Source organism: Corvus hawaiiensis, chromosome 3 (assembly GCF_020740725.1).
Source record: "Corvus hawaiiensis isolate bCorHaw1 chromosome 3, bCorHaw1.pri.cur, whole genome shotgun sequence".
Classification (NCBI taxonomy): Eukaryota; Metazoa; Chordata; class Aves; order Passeriformes; family Corvidae; genus Corvus; species Corvus hawaiiensis.
In genome coordinates, this window is record NC_063215.1 from 48,609,698 (window position 1) to 48,627,338 (window position 17,641).

At 40.6% G+C, this 17,641-nt stretch overlaps 1 protein-coding gene across 2 annotated transcripts in view; it reads right to left on the minus strand.

The window, feature by feature from the left end:
* The window catches only part of LAMA4 (laminin subunit alpha 4), a 102,747-nt gene extending 91,398 nt beyond the window's left edge, over positions 1 to 11,349 (minus strand). For both annotated transcript variants that reach the window (XM_048296656.1, XM_048296655.1), the window contains exon 1: positions 10,724 to 11,349. In XM_048296656.1, the coding sequence (XP_048152613.1) occupies positions 10,724 to 10,924 (201 nt within the window). In that variant the 5' untranslated portion in view covers positions 10,925 to 11,349. The remainder of the gene's footprint in view (positions 1 to 10,723) is intronic.
* Between the last annotated feature and the right edge of the window lie 6,292 nt (positions 11,350 to 17,641).

The following is a 17,641-nucleotide window of genomic DNA, read 5'->3' on the forward strand; positions in this document are numbered from 1 at the left end:
TGCTCCCCACCATGAGGTACTCCACAATGTGCAGGCAGAAGTGAACATCTGCTCTGCAATTTTATTTATTCTCTGTTGATTTTTGCTAAATTTGTCTGAGCTTTGAAGCCTTTCAAGCTAGAGAATTAAAAACAAACAGACTTGCTCACCAGCTTCCCCTAGGCCTCCAAGCTCTATTTATAATTTCTATAAGCCTTCATTACCTCTGGTCTACAGTATCAAATTCTTCTGAACTAGAAAGGTCACATTCTAACTATTATTACTGGAGAAAGTAATTCAGTGTGTGACATCATAGCTAGATAATTAATTACCCATTTAATAGGACACTACAGCTGTTAGGCAACTGTCTGCATGCAAAAAGCTACTCTGTAGTATTTACCAGTTCAAATGCAGAAACCTCGTGAAAATTAGCCATTTGCAATTTCAATTATTTTTCAAACTGTAAACATTCCTGAGAGGAACACATTTTTTAGTTTAGTCTTCAAATCAATGTTCATGATAGTTTTATTATAAGCACCCTGGTGTAGTACATTAAATCCCTATATTGTTCTTCTAAATTTCTGACATTGTTAACTGTGAAATATTTATTACTTTGAGTGTTCCACTGATGTTATAAATTAGAAATTAACCAGAAGTTGGTGAAGAAATTTGGGAACAATGCTGGTAATCTTTTTTTATCCACTTATCTTGACAGGTATCTCAGTTCTAATTGCATTTAATGAGACTGCAAACTAAAGTAATTATGCGAATTGCACACTAACAAGCTTTCTGTTTTGTTATTTAATTTGCAAATGTAAAAGCAAATTATTTCCTGCTTAAATAGTCATTCAGTGGAATCCTCCAATATTTTTGCATATTCTTATTTTTTGAATGAAATTCTAAGCTGAGATAGGTTCGATTAAAAAACCTCAGTGAGTGCATTTGCCATAGATCTGGGCAAATTAATGTAATAATAAGCTGTTCTAGATAAGTGATATGAAATGCTCATTAAATCTGCAGCAGTGTGTTTTTGTGAAGCTCAGTAATTTGAATCTTCAAACACCAAAACAATGATAAATAAAGCAGTGACACCGGTTGTGAACCTCTAATCTTTTTCAGTAAACGAACTGCTTAATAAGTGATGAAACAAATGAAGTATTATTTTCTGTTACCAGTGTCGTTTCTGTCATTCCCTGTGTATGGATCTCAATATTGTTCCTTTATGCCTGCATTCCCAGTGATGGTCCCACCTGAGAGCACAGGGCTGATCTGGAGCCAGGCACAACATGTCTGGCCAGTCTGCAGCTGCTGAAGAGTGTATCTGATGATTGAATTTAGTCTTGTTTTCCAACTGCTGCTGTGTTAAGCAACGACTAAACACTAGAAGTTCTCCATCGTTTATATATACAGAGGGGTTGAGCTCTCCTCAGAATTTACTGGAAAAGTTGTGATTGCCTTAAGGGACACAGGACAAGACACTAACTTCATAACTTTTTAACTTGCAAACTTCATGTTCTGACTTACCCATGACAACTGGGATTATTTATGTATTACCTGATGAGCTATCAACTCATCAGCCTCCAAAACAGAAGTTTATTTTTGATGATAAAAAAGCACAGATTATGAAGCTGGTAGAAACCTTCTTCTCAAGGTTTTAGGCGCAAAGCTCAGGGACTGCTAAAACAAAAACTAGCAAGACTGAAATTAATTGCTACAATTCTAGATAAAATCTGGCTGGCAGGAAGACACAGAAAAAAGCATTACCCCTATTTCTCCCTATGGCATGGTAGAGGTAGCAGTCGGAGAGAGAGTGAATATGGATAATTGCACATGGGTAACCTCCAAACCAATAAGCAAAGCCGGCATGGTGTGCAGGAAAAAATTACAAGGAACCTTCTTCCCAGCCCACTGTTACTCTGTGTTCTGATTCCTTGGGTGGGCTTGTGCATGCCTCCACGGCAGCAGTGACAGGCTGATGGGGACTCCCGCAAAACCAAGAAATAGCTGAAAGCCAGATGGCTTTATGCAGAACAACAACATTATCTATTACCTTGACTTAGTAATTGTATTAAATTTTTTAAAAATTTCCTGTGTTGAAAGAGTTCCCAGACTGTTATCCCTTCCCCAGTTCAAGTGGAAAACAAACTGCCATTCAGCAACAGAGATGGGGTTGGATCCAACATAAACATATCTCAACTAGGCATTCTCCATAGAACTGCACAGTCATTTTTTCCATATACAGTGGGAAAGACAAAGCCTCTGCTTAAAAGGCATTCTTCTCTAAAAATGGGGAGGGCTAAAGTGTTTTAGCTGTCTGGAAGCTGGCTAAGAATCTGAGATTAATACCAGTCTCTAATTTACTTATTAGTACTGCAACTGAGTGAAAAACTTGCTCTTACACATGCTCACTGTTGGAAATAGAAAATATGCAGTTGAAGGAGTAGCTCGTTAATTTTCCTCTTTCAAAAAAAAAAAAAAAAAGCCAAATGTATTCAATTTACAGGAAAAGGGATAAATCTACATTGTTTCCTCATTAACCACCCTCCACCCAATCCCCACTTACATGAAATGTACATTCTAAGTCATTGAGTCTCTCAGATAAGTGAGACATAATCAAATAACAAACTACAGTACTCCCTGAGAGATTTCCAGATAGAGACAAAAATTTTCAAGGGATGAAAAAGAAAAGTGGGTTTTAAAGCAGGTACGACTGTGTTTGTGGAACACTGTTAAGACTGAGAGGGTAAATCTCAAGCTTCTTTTGATTTTCCTTTAGCATTATTTTCCCCCCTTCCAGATTTCTAGTGTTTCCTGGTTTGATTTTGCAGCTCTTTGAAATGTTGGAATCACAGCAGAGAAAAACAGTGATCTGCTTGGCCAATAGCCATAGCATCAATTTAAAAGTCTGTTAGAAAGAAACCCAGGCCAATGTGAAAGTCTTGAAAGACGAAGAGAGAGAGCTTTCATCTGTCTCTGCCTCCCAAGGGTGGCCCAACTATGGACAAGACAGACAGCTCCTGGGGAAGGCTGATGGGAAGATCCTGTGTTTCTGGGCAGCTCTCAGAAAAAGGGCTTTTCCCCTGGATCATCTGAGCACTTTGCAAGTGTGTGGGAAGAGAGTAAGACAGCTCAGCATGGTTAACTTTATACTGCTTGCCTTATGTTCAGGATGAAGCTGAGCAGAGGCTGTGCTCTGAAAGGAGAGAGGAAATGCCAGGGCTGGGGAGAAGGGTAACCTGCCTTCTTCTCTCAATGCCTCTGGGCTTCTTTCATCATTGGCATAGTCTAATATTGAAAAAAATACATTTTTTGGCTCAAAGAGAGGGAAGAATCAATGCATCAAGAGAAAAACCCAACAACTTCTTTTCTTCTCCCTCACAGAAATCCATCACCAAACAGCCTGTTTCCAGCTGACTTAAAAGTAATTAGCTGGTGCCTTAGAGACCCTGTTGAACCTCTTCAGACTATCCTTGCCGTTGACTGGAAAGAGAGAGCAACAGAAAACCACAAACTTGCAATAGGCTGAGCAGGGTACGCAAATTCCCCCTGACCTTACACCATGTCTAGACTTCCAATACCTGTCCACCTCCCCCTGAATGGAACTTTGCCAGGAAATCGTGCTCTGGAGACCTTGCCAACCCTCAAGGCTGTGTTAGCCTTTCTGGGGCATGAAGGACTTTAATAGCCAGGGTAGGGAGGGCTATGTTATATTTTGTTCTGCCAGGTTTTTTTTTTATTGTTTTCTTTTTTGGATACTGGATCTGGACAAATGCTTGCTTCCACAAAATGCTGTTGAGGAAGGGTCCCTGGAGCTAGGAGTGGGAAGCACAGCCTAAGGCAGTAATGAATGGCAGGCCCTCTGTAGCTCTCCATAGGCTACCATCCAGGCTCAGAGGTGGAAAACCACAGTAGGAAACCCTAGGACATGCTGGCCTTGCATTAGCCTTGGCAGAAAACTCTGCTAATCTCTTGGCACTTAGAAGGTCTTTCATAAAAGAGTAAAAGGATGCATTGTAGGGTGGTAAAAGGGTGCTACACAGCTCAGAAAGTATCTGGTTTAGGTGCTGGTTCTACGTAGCTACTTTTCCACCATTCAGCAATGGTCAAAGGCTGAATGAGCTAATTTTCTTCATTTTTGTTGGGTAGACAGAGTCAAACAATGATTCTGAGTCTTACAGTTTTAGTTAAAAAGTCTATTTTTGCAGAACTTATTGGAAGTTGTTCATCCAGGTAGTCTTTTTGTTCAGTAATTATTATGTTTCAAACTAACATTCAGGTGTGCCAGTTTGTCTCATACACCCTGGCTTCTATATGGCATGACTTAAACAATAACATTTTAGTTGTTCTTACGAACAATGTGTTGTAAAATTGGAATAGTCATTTCTAAAATATTTTTCACAGCCCTCTCTCATTCTTTGGCTCTTGAATGCTGTGGGTTTAGCACTGTTTCTTGCTGATTTGTCATAAAAGAAAAAAAAAGGGTTCTAGTATTTATGAAGCGTTTATTTCAAGATAACTGTATAAAGAAATACACAATACAGCTAAACAGGAACCACAAAGCCAGATCTTATTTACTGCATTTTAGTCAATCTGTTTTCATTGTCAAATACACACTTTATGTATCCTGACTGACAGTTAGGAAAATCTCTTTGAGATCATTTAATGGCAAAGAAATAGATTTCAAAAACTTTGGAACTCTAACAGCTTTGTATATAATTCTATTCAGCAATTGTTGAATCTTGCATTAGGGTGCATAACCCAAACATCCCCAGCTCATGGTGGTGTGTGAAAATGGACTGGGATCAGATCCAAACATTCAAGAGGACCAATTAAAATATAAAACCCAAAGGGTGTCTATATTTTGGTGTTTGAAATCTAAGTCCAGAAGCAAGTTGTAAATTATCAGTGGCTGGTTATATGTTACTCAGAAACTAGGCCTCTTTTACACAGCTCTTGAGCACTAGAAGCTCTAATTGTTATCAGTTTAAATCAGGCCAGGTTTTCCTTCAGAGAGCAATTCTTTTATTTCTTCTCATGCCCCCTGGAAAAACTGGACTTTTAATTCCTTCCTTGCTTCCCATGTTGTGAATAAGAGCGGGCATAAAATGCCTTTTATTGGTTTTCACAGACCTGAATAAGCTTTGGGGCACTTTGCTGGTACTTGCCCAAAACTTTGTGGGAATTCACTGCAGTAGAGTTTAAACTGTGTTTTGTGGTGGGTGTTTTATACATCTTCTTGAAATGGAGAAAATTTCCAACTATCCATCTGCTGTGTCTTGTGCTTCCATTTGCTTCAGCTTCCTATGATTTAAAAGGTTTGGGGATTGGTGGCGCTAATCCAAGCAGCTGATTTTCATTAAAGTTTTGATGAGAAACTTAAGTTGGAATCACAAACATCTGCAGTAAAACTTCCTCCCCACTAATAGATGTTTCTCAGAACATAACCTTGTTGTATCAGAAAAAACCAGCAGCTAGAAATCCAAATTGCCCATTATAGAAGTTAACCTAACATAACCTCAAGGATCTGAAGTGAATTAATTTAAAGATCTGCTTTTTTAAAGTAGATGCAGTTCACATTAGCTTAAAAGAATATAAAGGTTCCTGTCAAGCTAAAACCCTTTTTGGCTCACACCTCAGGATTAGGCCTGCTGCTTCTTGTAGTACTAGTTTGTTTTGAACAGATTAATGCTGCAAGTAAGGATCAAATTGTGGTTTCTCTCAACAGTTTGCAAGATTTTCTGTTTCAACCTTTTCGGGGAAAAGGAGTGAAGAAGACTTGATGATAATTTGAGTCTTTGTTAACAAGTGGCTGGGACTTATGATTGCTGTCATTTTATATATTTAATGTGAGCCATTTTAGAGAGGTGAGTTTGTCACAGGTCCTATGCTAATTATTGCTTATCACTTTAGAGAACTAGAAAGCAAGCACCTCAAACTGCTTCTTGCTATTTATCAGCAGCTGCTGGTAAAAGTCAGGTGGGAAAAAATGATTGTCAAACATGTCATTTTAACACACAAACTCCGTCACATAACTTCTGTGTCTTACTTTTTCTTATAGTAAATGGCTAATTTTGACTTGACTATGATAATTGTTTCCTTTAAAGGACTTTTGCCTCTCTGCCTTTCCCCTGAGCCAAAAACACTGATGCTGGAAACAGTTTTCCTCTTCCATCTGTCCAATAATATCATGTCTTCCTTCACTCTGTGAATTGGCTTCCTGCCCTGTCCCAACTTCATTTTTTTCTTTACTCTTAAGACTCTTGATTATCTCATTCTTGCTCTAATTTTTTCCCCTCCTTTGTCTTCTTCCTGCTTTAGTTTACTTCCTTTCCCACTATTTACTTCACTTCTTCTTTCCATGCAGGACATTTGAGATGGTCTTTTTTGGTTTGGGAGATGTCTCCCCAGAATGTCTGTCTTCCCTTTCTTCCCCTAATTCTTCCCACACTCATCTCTTATAGTGGTCTCTGGCCTCTTGTAGTCATTTACATCAGAATGAAATGAGTATTTTACTGGGTGTCACCCTACATTCATTTTACGTTAAGAAGGGTGACTGCACAATGTGGATCACAGGGAATCATTTGCCATACTCTCTGGTATTTGAAGTCTTGTACCATTGTTCATTCTCACCTTAGACTCTGTAAGGAACTTTCTTCCTAATGGGGAACAAAATCTACACCTATGTAATTAAACCCATGATATCAGTGGAATTTACAAACACAGATGTTGACAGTGGCAGGCTTCAGACCCAAATGGTAATGTATGACCTGCCTCTTATTTTAGAGGCATGTGTTTGACAGTGGGATATAACTGTTTCAGAACTTCTGGTTTTCAGTTTTACCTCTGTGCTTCACCAAACCTGGAAGTGTCTCACTTTCCTTCTGCTGCATCCAAGCTGGTGAGTGGAACACTAAAACAAAGATCTCTGATGTTTGCCACTTGTTTGTTTGCTTTTATTTGATATCTGCCTGTCAGTTTTAAATGCTTTGCTTCCATCTCTTATGAATCCTCCTTATAAAATATTTAAATCTATCCTTGTTTGGAAAAAACAATCTCTGACTTCATGCCACCAACTGCTGTTGGGCTGCACTGATCAGCTGGATCCACTGCTCTGCGCTCACTCTTTTTCCCTCTGTCTCCCCACAGACATCAGGATTCAGCACTGTAACATCTCCCCCACCTCCCCTTATTGTCTTTGTGAGCCAGGAAACTTAATTTTCCTAAATAGTGCACAAGAAACTGAATACTTAAGAGTGCTTTTCATATTGATCTGCCTCTTCATGGACAAACCAACACAACTGAATAAAATCTCCAGTGCTTAATCACTTTTGAAAATAAAATTTTTAACTAACCTGTAGTCTCAACATAGTCACCTTCAGTTGTTGTTGCATATGCCAAGACCTTAATTTATTAGACTAACAAGTCCTTAGGTAATTTTTTTTTGCCTGTGTATGTACTTACACAGTAAGTTCGAATTTTTTTCTTAACCTCCCACTGAGTTGGCAAATTGGATTGCAGAGCCTCTCAGCTATCTTCAAATTCCTAACACTGTAATCCTTCTCATAATACTTTTCTGAATAATTTTAATCAATTTATAAGCAATTTTTTTTTGAAACAAGAAGCAGATATCTTACTGCCTGGTGGTCACTAACAATGTTCCTTATATAGGTAATGCAACATTTCATTGTGTGGAATCTAGTCCAGTTAATTTAAACACCTGCTTTAGCTGATTAATAAAGCTGTCCTGAAACAAGCATCCAAAAACGTCCTTACAGAGGAAGAGACTCCTTTGAGCATTTTCAGGGAAGACTGCTAGGAATTCGAGGATTAGAAAACCTAGTGTCTCCACTATTGCATGGGGAATTTGGGTTTGTACCTGAAGAGAGTCCATGATTCTGACTGAAACATCTATGAACAATTTATGTGCCTAATTTAGGTGTACTGGATCACATATACTGGATCACATAATGTTTAAGAACCAGGGCACCAAGGTAGCCAACATTGCCTGAAGTCCAACCCATGGTCCTCTCTGTGCATGGATACAGCATATTAGCATAGCATTAAAAATGCAGTTAGTTTCCTTCTCTTAAGAGGTTTTCATTCAAATTCCAGCCACAAAAAAAAAAAAAAAAGAAAAAAAAAAAGACAAAGCTCCACATTAACTTTAATTCTGATTTTTTAAACCACTTCTGCCAGTTCTTCCCAGTTTAGGGTTGCCACACATGGTAAAGGAAGAGGATTGGAAAACTGAGAAATAGTCACTAATATGTATTTACATTAATTGAGATCTCCTGTTCTTCTATAGGTTCATAACATTAAACTCTTACCAGGATTCAAGAGCATTCCACCAGTTACATCTTGGAAACTCCCACTGGCATGTTTCATGTTTCAACTGACGGTCACCACAGACCACAACGAAGCCCCATCTGTGGCTTTGTAACTCTGCCTTGTGAAACTGCCCCCTTTGTATCATTTGGCACTGTTTGACGTGACTAACAGCCTCTGTCTGCTCGGGAGAGCTGTAGGCCTGAGTCAATATTTAGAAGAAGGAGCTGAATCAAACCACACTGTGTAAAGGAGTTTACTCTGCGGTTCGCTGTGAGCTGTGGGTTAAGAACTCACGCTTCAAAAGAGGTTAATTCAAACCTGCTGGGGTGACCCTGTTCCTGAGGCTCAGGGAGGGGAGGTGAGCTGTGGGAGGGAGAAGCTCTTTGAGGACCAGAAGTAATGTTCCTTCCTTGGATGAGAGACTGCCAAACCATCACTCTCCGGCCACTACATCAACCTCCAGGCTTAAAGCCTGTTCCTCAAATCCTGCTACCATCCACACACATGCATCCATGGGTAAGTGGGTTTTCACTGTTAGAGAGCCATCAGTCCTCTCCCCAAAAAGCATCCTACTGGGCCTCTTTGGAAATTGCCATGGAGGTGGGTCCTGAAATATGCAGCAAAAGGCCTGAAGTCCCTGCTTCTTCCTCATGAAGCTATAGCATTCTGCAGCCAAGGGCCTTGGTGTGATGATACCAGGTACTGTCATCCAGTCGTAACATGGGATCCAGAGTCTAAGTGCTGCCATTGCATGGGCTGAAGTAAACTGCCAGAAGAAACACCAGTTATTGAATCTATTATGTTGGGCCAAAGAAAAATTTAGGAAGGATTGAAACGGTTGAAGGAAACTGAAGTGTCCTTCCCCTGCAGTGTCCAATGTATCTCACAGCGCTTTCCCAATGTAAAATCTAATATACTTACATGAAGAACTGTAAACTGTGTCTTTGGGAAAACCATACTAGACTGTCTTATCAAGAAAGACTAATAATCACTGATGCTCATTATCCTGTGAAAAGCAGCTACAAAACCCATTCAGCTTTTAAGTCAGGCATTTCATTCAGGGACTTTCCATGTTGTAAGCAACAGGTGGCAATGCAGCTTCTCGGGGCTGATCCAAGGCCAGAGGAGAAAATCTGTACGTCCCACACCATGGAGCCTGTCCAAAAACTGGGATAGCTCCTAAGAGTCCTTATGCCGAGCAAGGCGGGGTTTAACCTTCAGTTTTCTCACACAGGTCATGTTTCGTGCTGAGTCTCCAGCAGGGTGGGCAGGCGTTTCCTGAGGCTGTCCAGCTGCTCGGAGCAGGGGAATGAGCTCTGCCCAGCCCTGCAGCAACCCTGGCTGTCTGAAGGCTTTATGCACATTATTTCCACGGCTGTTAATTCTGGCAAGTGGACTGTAGGTGGAAAATCAGCCATGTGATATTGGAGATTGCGATCTTGATATTGTCACAGTGACACAGCTGTGTTAATCTCACCTCATTTTTGAATGTTATGCTAGAAGAACTACTCTTTCCCTTCCCATGACCTTATGGAACTCAATTAGCCTCCTACTTTGCATCTACCACGCATGAGATATTACTGTGTTGTGTCCACTGTTCCACTTCCAACCTTGCCCCCCTGCCCCCGTGCCATGTATGCTGGAGTGATTTATTTTTTCCTCAAGATGTGCTTTTGTGTAGACCATTCCCGATGTAGTGTTGCTGAAATGAGAAGTATAAATCAATCCCAAAATACTGGGGAATATAAATCAATCCCAAAATACAGGGCTTGTGGGAAAATTTTCCATTGTCAAATTGCTTCCCAGATCTCTCTAATTTCGTTTGTCACTAATCCCAACCACATAATTTTTGGAAGTCTTAAAATCTCTGCAGGTGTGCTCTCTGCAGGTAGTTTTCTAGATTCATTTGATTTATCATCCCCTGCTTTCGCTGTGAAAACAAACTTCCAATTTTGGAGGCAGATGGCATTCAGAGGCAAAAGCACAAACTTTTACAGTACAGAGTTTGCCATCAAATGACAGACTCTTTTGGAAAATTTCAGTGAATTACAATTGCAGAAATTACAAGGCAAGCAGAAAAGTGTTGTGACAATTAACTCTTGTAAAATAGCTCTGTTTGGACAGGCCTGTTTAGTTATGTTGGCAGGAAAGTCAGAGACACGCTAAGCCAGCTTCAGTGCAAAGTACAGCAGCTGTCTGCTCACAGCAGGCAGGGCATGTGTACATTTTGAAGTCTGAACTGTATCTCTCCAGTCCCAAAATGCAACGTCTCAGACCACCTCCCCCCCCAACAAAATCCTCCTGTATCACTTTAAGGATCAAATGATTAAGATAACATTAACCAGATGGGAGCTTTGACACAGACAGGTGAAAGCAGAAAATTGCAGACACTAGAGAGAGAAGGGAATTACTGTACCTCAGCAAAAGGCACCCAACTTCCAGTAGCTACTGCCTGCTTCTGCCCTCTGATAACAGTGGCTTCTTGCGTGCTGACCGCTGAGCTACCTTCAATGTCAAACTGAAAAACGCTTCCCTCACTCGAGGCTGTGCTGGAGGAGAAGCATCTCAAAAAGAATAATACAGGAGAAACGAGGGGCCAGGCGGAGATCAAAGCCATTTCCTCCCCTTACATCCAGCAGTGGTCTTCTAGCGTCTCAGTAATTGTTTACCCTCTTCTGCAATCAGCCCCCCTTGGCTTAGTGGTGCCTCAGTTATTTTAACTTTCTTTCAGCATTCAGTTTCCAGATGTGGCACTTCAAGGCAGTCTAACCGGATCCCGACTTAAAAGACGGGGAAAAAAAAAGGAAAAAAAAGGAAAAGAAGGGAAGAAAAACGCTTTTGCTGCCTCCCTCGTTCACTCTCCGTGCCTGTGGCTCCTCTTTTTCCCCAGAGGCTCCAGCACAATAACATACAGATGGGCAGTGCTTAAGCAGAGAGTGTCAAACAGAGATTGTATTCCAGGAAAGCACCGCTAGCTCTCCAGCCACCTTATCTCCCCCTGTCAGGATACAGACTGACGCTCTGTTCAGTGCTCTGGCTTCCTTCACATGTTCACATCATTCCCTTTTTTACCTTTCGTGTGGAGACCCTCCCACTCAAACTTTACTGTTCAGAAAGTGAGGTCACCCTTTCCTCCCCCTCCACGCCAGCTCCCCACAACTCCATCTGACTGCTCCAAACAAATCATTGACTCTCCTGGCTGTTTATTTTTTAACATCTCCAGTTTATTCAGCAGAAGGAAGAAAGGTGCCAAATTTATTTAAAAAAAACCCCGCTAGACTAGCCATTCCTTGTGTCATGGGGGAGGGGAGGCTGTGGGCGGGAGGAGGAGAAGGAGGAGGAGGAAGATGAGGAGGGAGACAGCCTGGCTGTGCCATGGGCTAATAGGGCTAAGTGGTTTTTCTAACATGTTTCATTCAGCTCCTTCCCCTCAAGCCCACCTCTCTGCTTCTCGTTGGCTCGTGAAAAAGAATATCGTTCACTGCGATTTTGGAAAATGACTTCATTCCTCAGGCTCATGAACTTTTATTTACAAAGAGCATCTTGTATTCCTTTTTCAAGAGATGCTTTGTGAGGCCCTGGTAACAAGGCTTGCAGTGTGTATATGAAAGTGAGCTGAATATGTTGCCCACAGCTCACTTCATTTTGTGACTACGATCTCAAAAAGACAAGACAGTAATCCTTGCTAGGTTTTGGGATGAAGTCAGGGTATAATTATACTAATGTGCACTGCTCCAGCCAAGGGGTCAGCACCCTGTCCCTCAGTGGTCCTGTGTGAAGGGAGTGGTAGCACCTCTGGCCTGTCAGGCTTCGTTCTTAAATCTTCACAGAAATTGGCTTACCGGGCTTTATTCTGAGAGTGGATTCCTTCTTCTTCCCTTCCTTCACCCTTTCCTTTCTGGTTGAAGGTATTATCAACCAAGGAAGCAGCCAGCAGACATTTGAGGGTAAAATAGTTTTTTGGGGAGCAGTTAACTTCCACACACCTGTAGGCACAGTTTTGTGTCCATAAATGCTGTACAGAGGGATGTATGATAGTTCACTGTGAAGAAACTCTGCCTGATTCAGAAATGGTGTAGCTGAGCAGGCAAGGCCACTCAAGCTTGTGGGACAAAGTATTACCCCAGCAGAAAAGAAAATGCTGTGTGACACAAGGATATGAGGTTCAAGACCAAGATTAGGAGGAGGAAATAAAATATATAAATGGCAATTGTGGGTAATTCCATCCTGAGAGGAAGAGAAGCATCTCTCTGTTAGCTGAACCTGATGCGGTGGCAAGCACACAGTCCTCCCGGAGCCTGAGGGTGAGATGTCATGGCTGCCAGGGCTTTTCTAATTCTTTCTGGGGCTCAGGAACCAGAAGACCAGGGAGGCCCCAGGCAGGGTCTCCATGAGCACCCCATTAGGCCTTCTGCTACAGGGACAACTTTGAGGTGTAAAGATCAGGGGCAAGAAAGAGAACAAAACATCTTGACAGTAAGTGACAGAATCACAATTCCCATGGTGGCAGTGGAGATTTTTAACTACCCGGTGAATTGTGCAGCAAATTACCATAATATATGTGAGACAACTTTTTGGATATTTTTTGTTTTTTGGAAAACCAACTATCACCCAATCTTCTATGTCTTCTCCCAGGCATTTGACAGCTTGATGAGGCAGGATTTAAACTGAAGGACTCGGGGGATGGTGTCCAAATTGGTAGTGCTCACAGCATCACGTCCAGGTGGGGAATAAGCAGGCCAGCCACAGCAGTGGCAAATGTTCCTTAGTTGCCTCTCAAGCTGAGAACCAGAAGGCCAACCACCTGAAGGGTGTGTATACCTCTTGTAACCCTCCTGGCAAAATGGCATGCTCCATTACCCCTCTGAAATGCCTGTGCACCAAGGCACGCAGCATGGGGAATAAACAGGAGGAATAAGAGATCTGTGAGCAGTCACAGGGCCATGACTTCATTTCAGTTAGAGACATGGTGGGATAGCTCCCATGACTGGAGTGCTGTCATGGCTGTCCATGTATTTTTAAGAAAGACAGACCAGCAAGGTGAGGTGGTGGAGTTGCTCTTTATGTGGGACAGCAAATTAAATGGATGGAATTCTGCCTAGGAGTGGATGAAGAATGAATCAAGAGCTTATGAGTAAGAATTAACTTCAATGGAACTGTTGTGGGTGTTTACTACAGGCCACCTGGTCAGGAAGAAGAAACATCATGGGCCTTGCTCAGTGCAGACAACTGACCATCTGCACCCTGCACATTCCATTGAGGGACTTTCTTCAAATATTCATCTGCTTCATCAGAGCAAGAAATACCATTAGAAATGTCATTAAGCATGCTAAGACTACAAGTTCTTCAAGCAAAGCCTGGTATTTATTGCACATAGGCAGCAGGTAACCAAAGGACTTCAGTGTACGATGAAGGTATCTCACCTACTAGGTTATTAATAATGCAAAATGCCTGAAACACACTTACAGAAAACAGAAAATATCATTCTTGAAATGGTCAAAAGTTACCAAGTGAAAAAAACATTGTTACCCATCATATTTCTTTATGTAAAATCAGAACAAAGTTATTTGTATCCCTGTAAAAGAGTTCACCATGCTAATTTACAGCAGTTTGAGAGAGGAAATATTGTAATTATTCTCAGGATCAAAGCCCTAAAAGGAGGAAGATGTCTGCTTAATGTCTTTGGAAAATCCCAGACTGGCCTAAGGCTTTAAAAATCGGAAAAAGTTTCATGTCGTGATTCTATATAACAAAGAAAATCCTGATAACTTCAAATGGTAGAATTAGGAAGTACTGAATAATTTACTCTAAAGAAATACAAAAAAATGGAACACAGCTCACAAGATCTGTCTCCCCAAATATATTCGTCCCATACAAGAAAAAATATAACCAAAGTCTTTTCAGCAGAAAATATTATATGTTTCCCTGAATATCACTATGCAGTGGAATAGCTTGCTAAAAAAAACCTGCTTACAAAAGCAGTTTTCTGCATTTAATTTTAAATACTTTAAAATACTGTATTCCTTTTCAAAAACTGCAGATTTGTGTAAAAATTCAAAAAATTAAAAATATGCATAGAGTGCTTATGAAATATGAACCTTTAAATATAAATTTATGCTGGGATAGACTTCCAGTTTCTTTATCTTTGGCAGAGATGATACAGCTGTGTTACGTAAGCAGCCTGAGATTTGGAACAGGACTTCTTCAATATGGCAGGGTGCAGAGACAGGAGTTTCTCCTTCTGTTTTCACTGTATCATCTTCTGTTCCTTTTGCCCAGTTCTTTCCCCAGTCTTCAACATTTGGTTTTGATTCACTGTAATAGACAGTAGGACTGGTGAAAGACAAAAGGAAGAATCCAGTGGAAGTCTTATTACAAATAACATGTTCCAAATTAACCAATCTCAAGCTGTTGTGTGTGTGATTTGTCAGTTCCCAGTGGGCCATCTGCAAGCAGCGTGTTGAGCTCTAGTGCCAAATGTTACCAGCTGAACATTGGATAATGTAGTATGGTGGTCCAATGGAAATGTTGACAGTTGAGTGATGTATGACATCCAAAATATTTTGGAACCGGTGTTCAAAGTACCTTTATAAAGGTTAGAAGACATTGGCAGCATGTCTATGCATCATCAAATGGATTGGTTATCTACAATCAGAAACCTGTTGCAATTGAGGGTTATCAAACAAGAATTTTTCTGTCACAGTTTGTGTCACAGAGAGATGCTAATAAAATCATAGCCATGCAAACAAAACATCACTTTTGTTAACTTACTTTGTGTGTTTTGGATTATGTCATTCTAGGAACAGTCTCAGTTTGCAGGTAGAAGGTAGAATTTATGCTGTAGGGTTCAAGAATGTCATACTGCCAGACTTCAAGTTGTAGATCTGGTGCAGGGAGACATAAGCATGTTCTTTCCTTCTTTGCCATACTATTTAAGGGCATCAACTAATTATTTTCCCACATGCAGACACTTTAAAGCCAACAGCTCTCATCCCTCATGTTATTAGTTACTGGCAACACTGGGATCTGGCTCATTCCGAGGTTCTTACAACCAGCCTAGTAGTGTTTCTGTGCCATCACGCTTCTCATTGCCCAATTTTTCTACCGTAAAACTCTTCAATTAAGCATGCCAAAATCTTGAAAATCTGATGGAAATGTAGGACTAAATGCCTTAGTACTACAGGATTAAAGGCAACCTTGTTTACCGAGAAAGATGTCTGAAGGTTTCCTCCTCCAGAGTGCAACAGGGAAACAGCTGCCTCTCTCTCTTGCTAGAAGCCTTGTCCTTGGGAACTGTATGGACCTTGCAAGAGTGGGAATGAACCACAACATATGTAATACTGGATAACTTGAAAAACCCATCCTACACTGGTTGCTAGAAGTCAGTCAGATTTAGGATAGTGTTTTCCCAGTCCAATGTCCTCTCCCCAGAGGTAACTAATAAGTAATAAAAACATTTTCACAGTTTTTCAATATGAAAGGATTTCAGTACTTCCGGTCATTTTTAACATTTTTATCTGAACCTCCTGGTACTCTTGCTATATTATTATTCCTGCTGAATGGCCTGACCTGTAGATGTGCTGTGCTACCATTAATGATAATAACTACTTCAGTCCTTATGGATTCTATTCTGTATGCTTCTGAGACAGATTTTCTAACAAATTGCTTAGAGGTGAGTAAGAGGTTTTAGTCTAACTTCAAGTGTAGAAGGGCGCATGAGAAAGGAAAACACCATCACATGTAGTGTTGCATAAATAGCAAAGACTCGTAGATGTTAAAAAGTGAACTAGAAAAGGTGGGGCTGGTGAGATGAAGGTGAAGAGTATTTGCAGGGATGGAGGCTGTGTTTCTTGTCTTTTGAGGATAAACAGTTAAATCTTTTCATTTCTTGTTAAAATTCTCATGCCAAGAGAACCATTGTAATATTCCAATAATTCAGTTTCTTGTGACCCAGTGTTTTGCTCTGACACGTTGGCTTGCACATCCAGAACCTAATGTTTCCAGATGGTCTTTCATATAAGTTCTGGGCATGTCTACTTGTCTGTTAAGATAAAATTAGCCAAGACAATTCAATTCAGTCTGTGATAGCTAGGAAAGTGATACCTTGTGGTAGAAAAAACTAAATGTTATGTGAGATTTTTTTTTTAAAGCTATTTTTATAATAGAATTGTCCCTAATTTTATCAAATATACCTGTAGGTTTGTGAGTCTGGAGGGAATCTGATTAGGAGGAACAGGACAAGCCTATTTTGCTTGTAGATGATGACAATACTTAGTGGATACATTGATGGAGAAAGAAGTGGGATTTTAGCATAGGATGTAGTTTATTTGGGTTGTTGCAGATCTTGTAGATGACAGCAACACATCCCATCATACAGAAGAGAATGGGTGGCCCTGACTAATAATGATCCCATTAAGATAAATCCTCTTAAAGTGAAGACCTGTCCCAAACTCAAATTTCCTTGTATTTTTTCCTTTTGCTCTTCTCCTTGTAAATCTTCTCCAAATCTCCAGAAAGGTATTTCTTAATTTGTTAATCCTTCATGATGTCACTCGTGTCCTTACTGCCTCTGCAAATTTATTGCAGAGTCCCCAAATCTACAGCAGTTCCTTTGTGAGGCTACTCTTAGTTGAACGATTCCTCCTGTTGACTGTGTCTTGTCTTCTTCACTGAAACCTTGGGCACAAGGGCTAGCTGCTCTTCCTGGTCAAGACAGGAAGGGGTTACTCTAACAACAACAAACCAAAGAAGATTAAAGTAAAAATAAATCCCCTTTATTTCTAAGGGTTGCTTTATTTGTAAGCAGATATTCTCAATTTGTTTATGGTACTCACACCCTGATTAACCGACACAATTAGCACACTCCTTCACAGTGCAGCTTTCCCCCATGCTTTGACCTAAACTGGCCTCTTTCCCCTCTGTCTGGAGTCTTTAGACACTTTGCTTTCTCTCCCAAATTGTTTGTCTAATTCAAGCTGCATATCGCTAATTTTTTTAATTCATTCTCCCTCCTGGGAAGCTTCCCCACCCTTCCTCATCAGTTGTTTGATCATAATAATGGAACATTGGCTAAAGAAAATGAGTTACATAAAAATCCATGCTGAACTTTACAACCCCTGTAGAAGTGCCCATAAAACAGCTTTCCAAAACTGAAAAAAAACCCCACCCAAAAGCCCAAACCCTGGAAAACTGCTAAAAACTCTCCCAAATCCAACAGTGCTTAACTTAGCCTTGGATATGAAGTCACACAGAAGTACATATTCTGGCTCACTGCCAAAAGGCTTCCCGTGGATCCTCCTGGGTCAACACAAAGAAGAAATTGTCTCAGATCCCT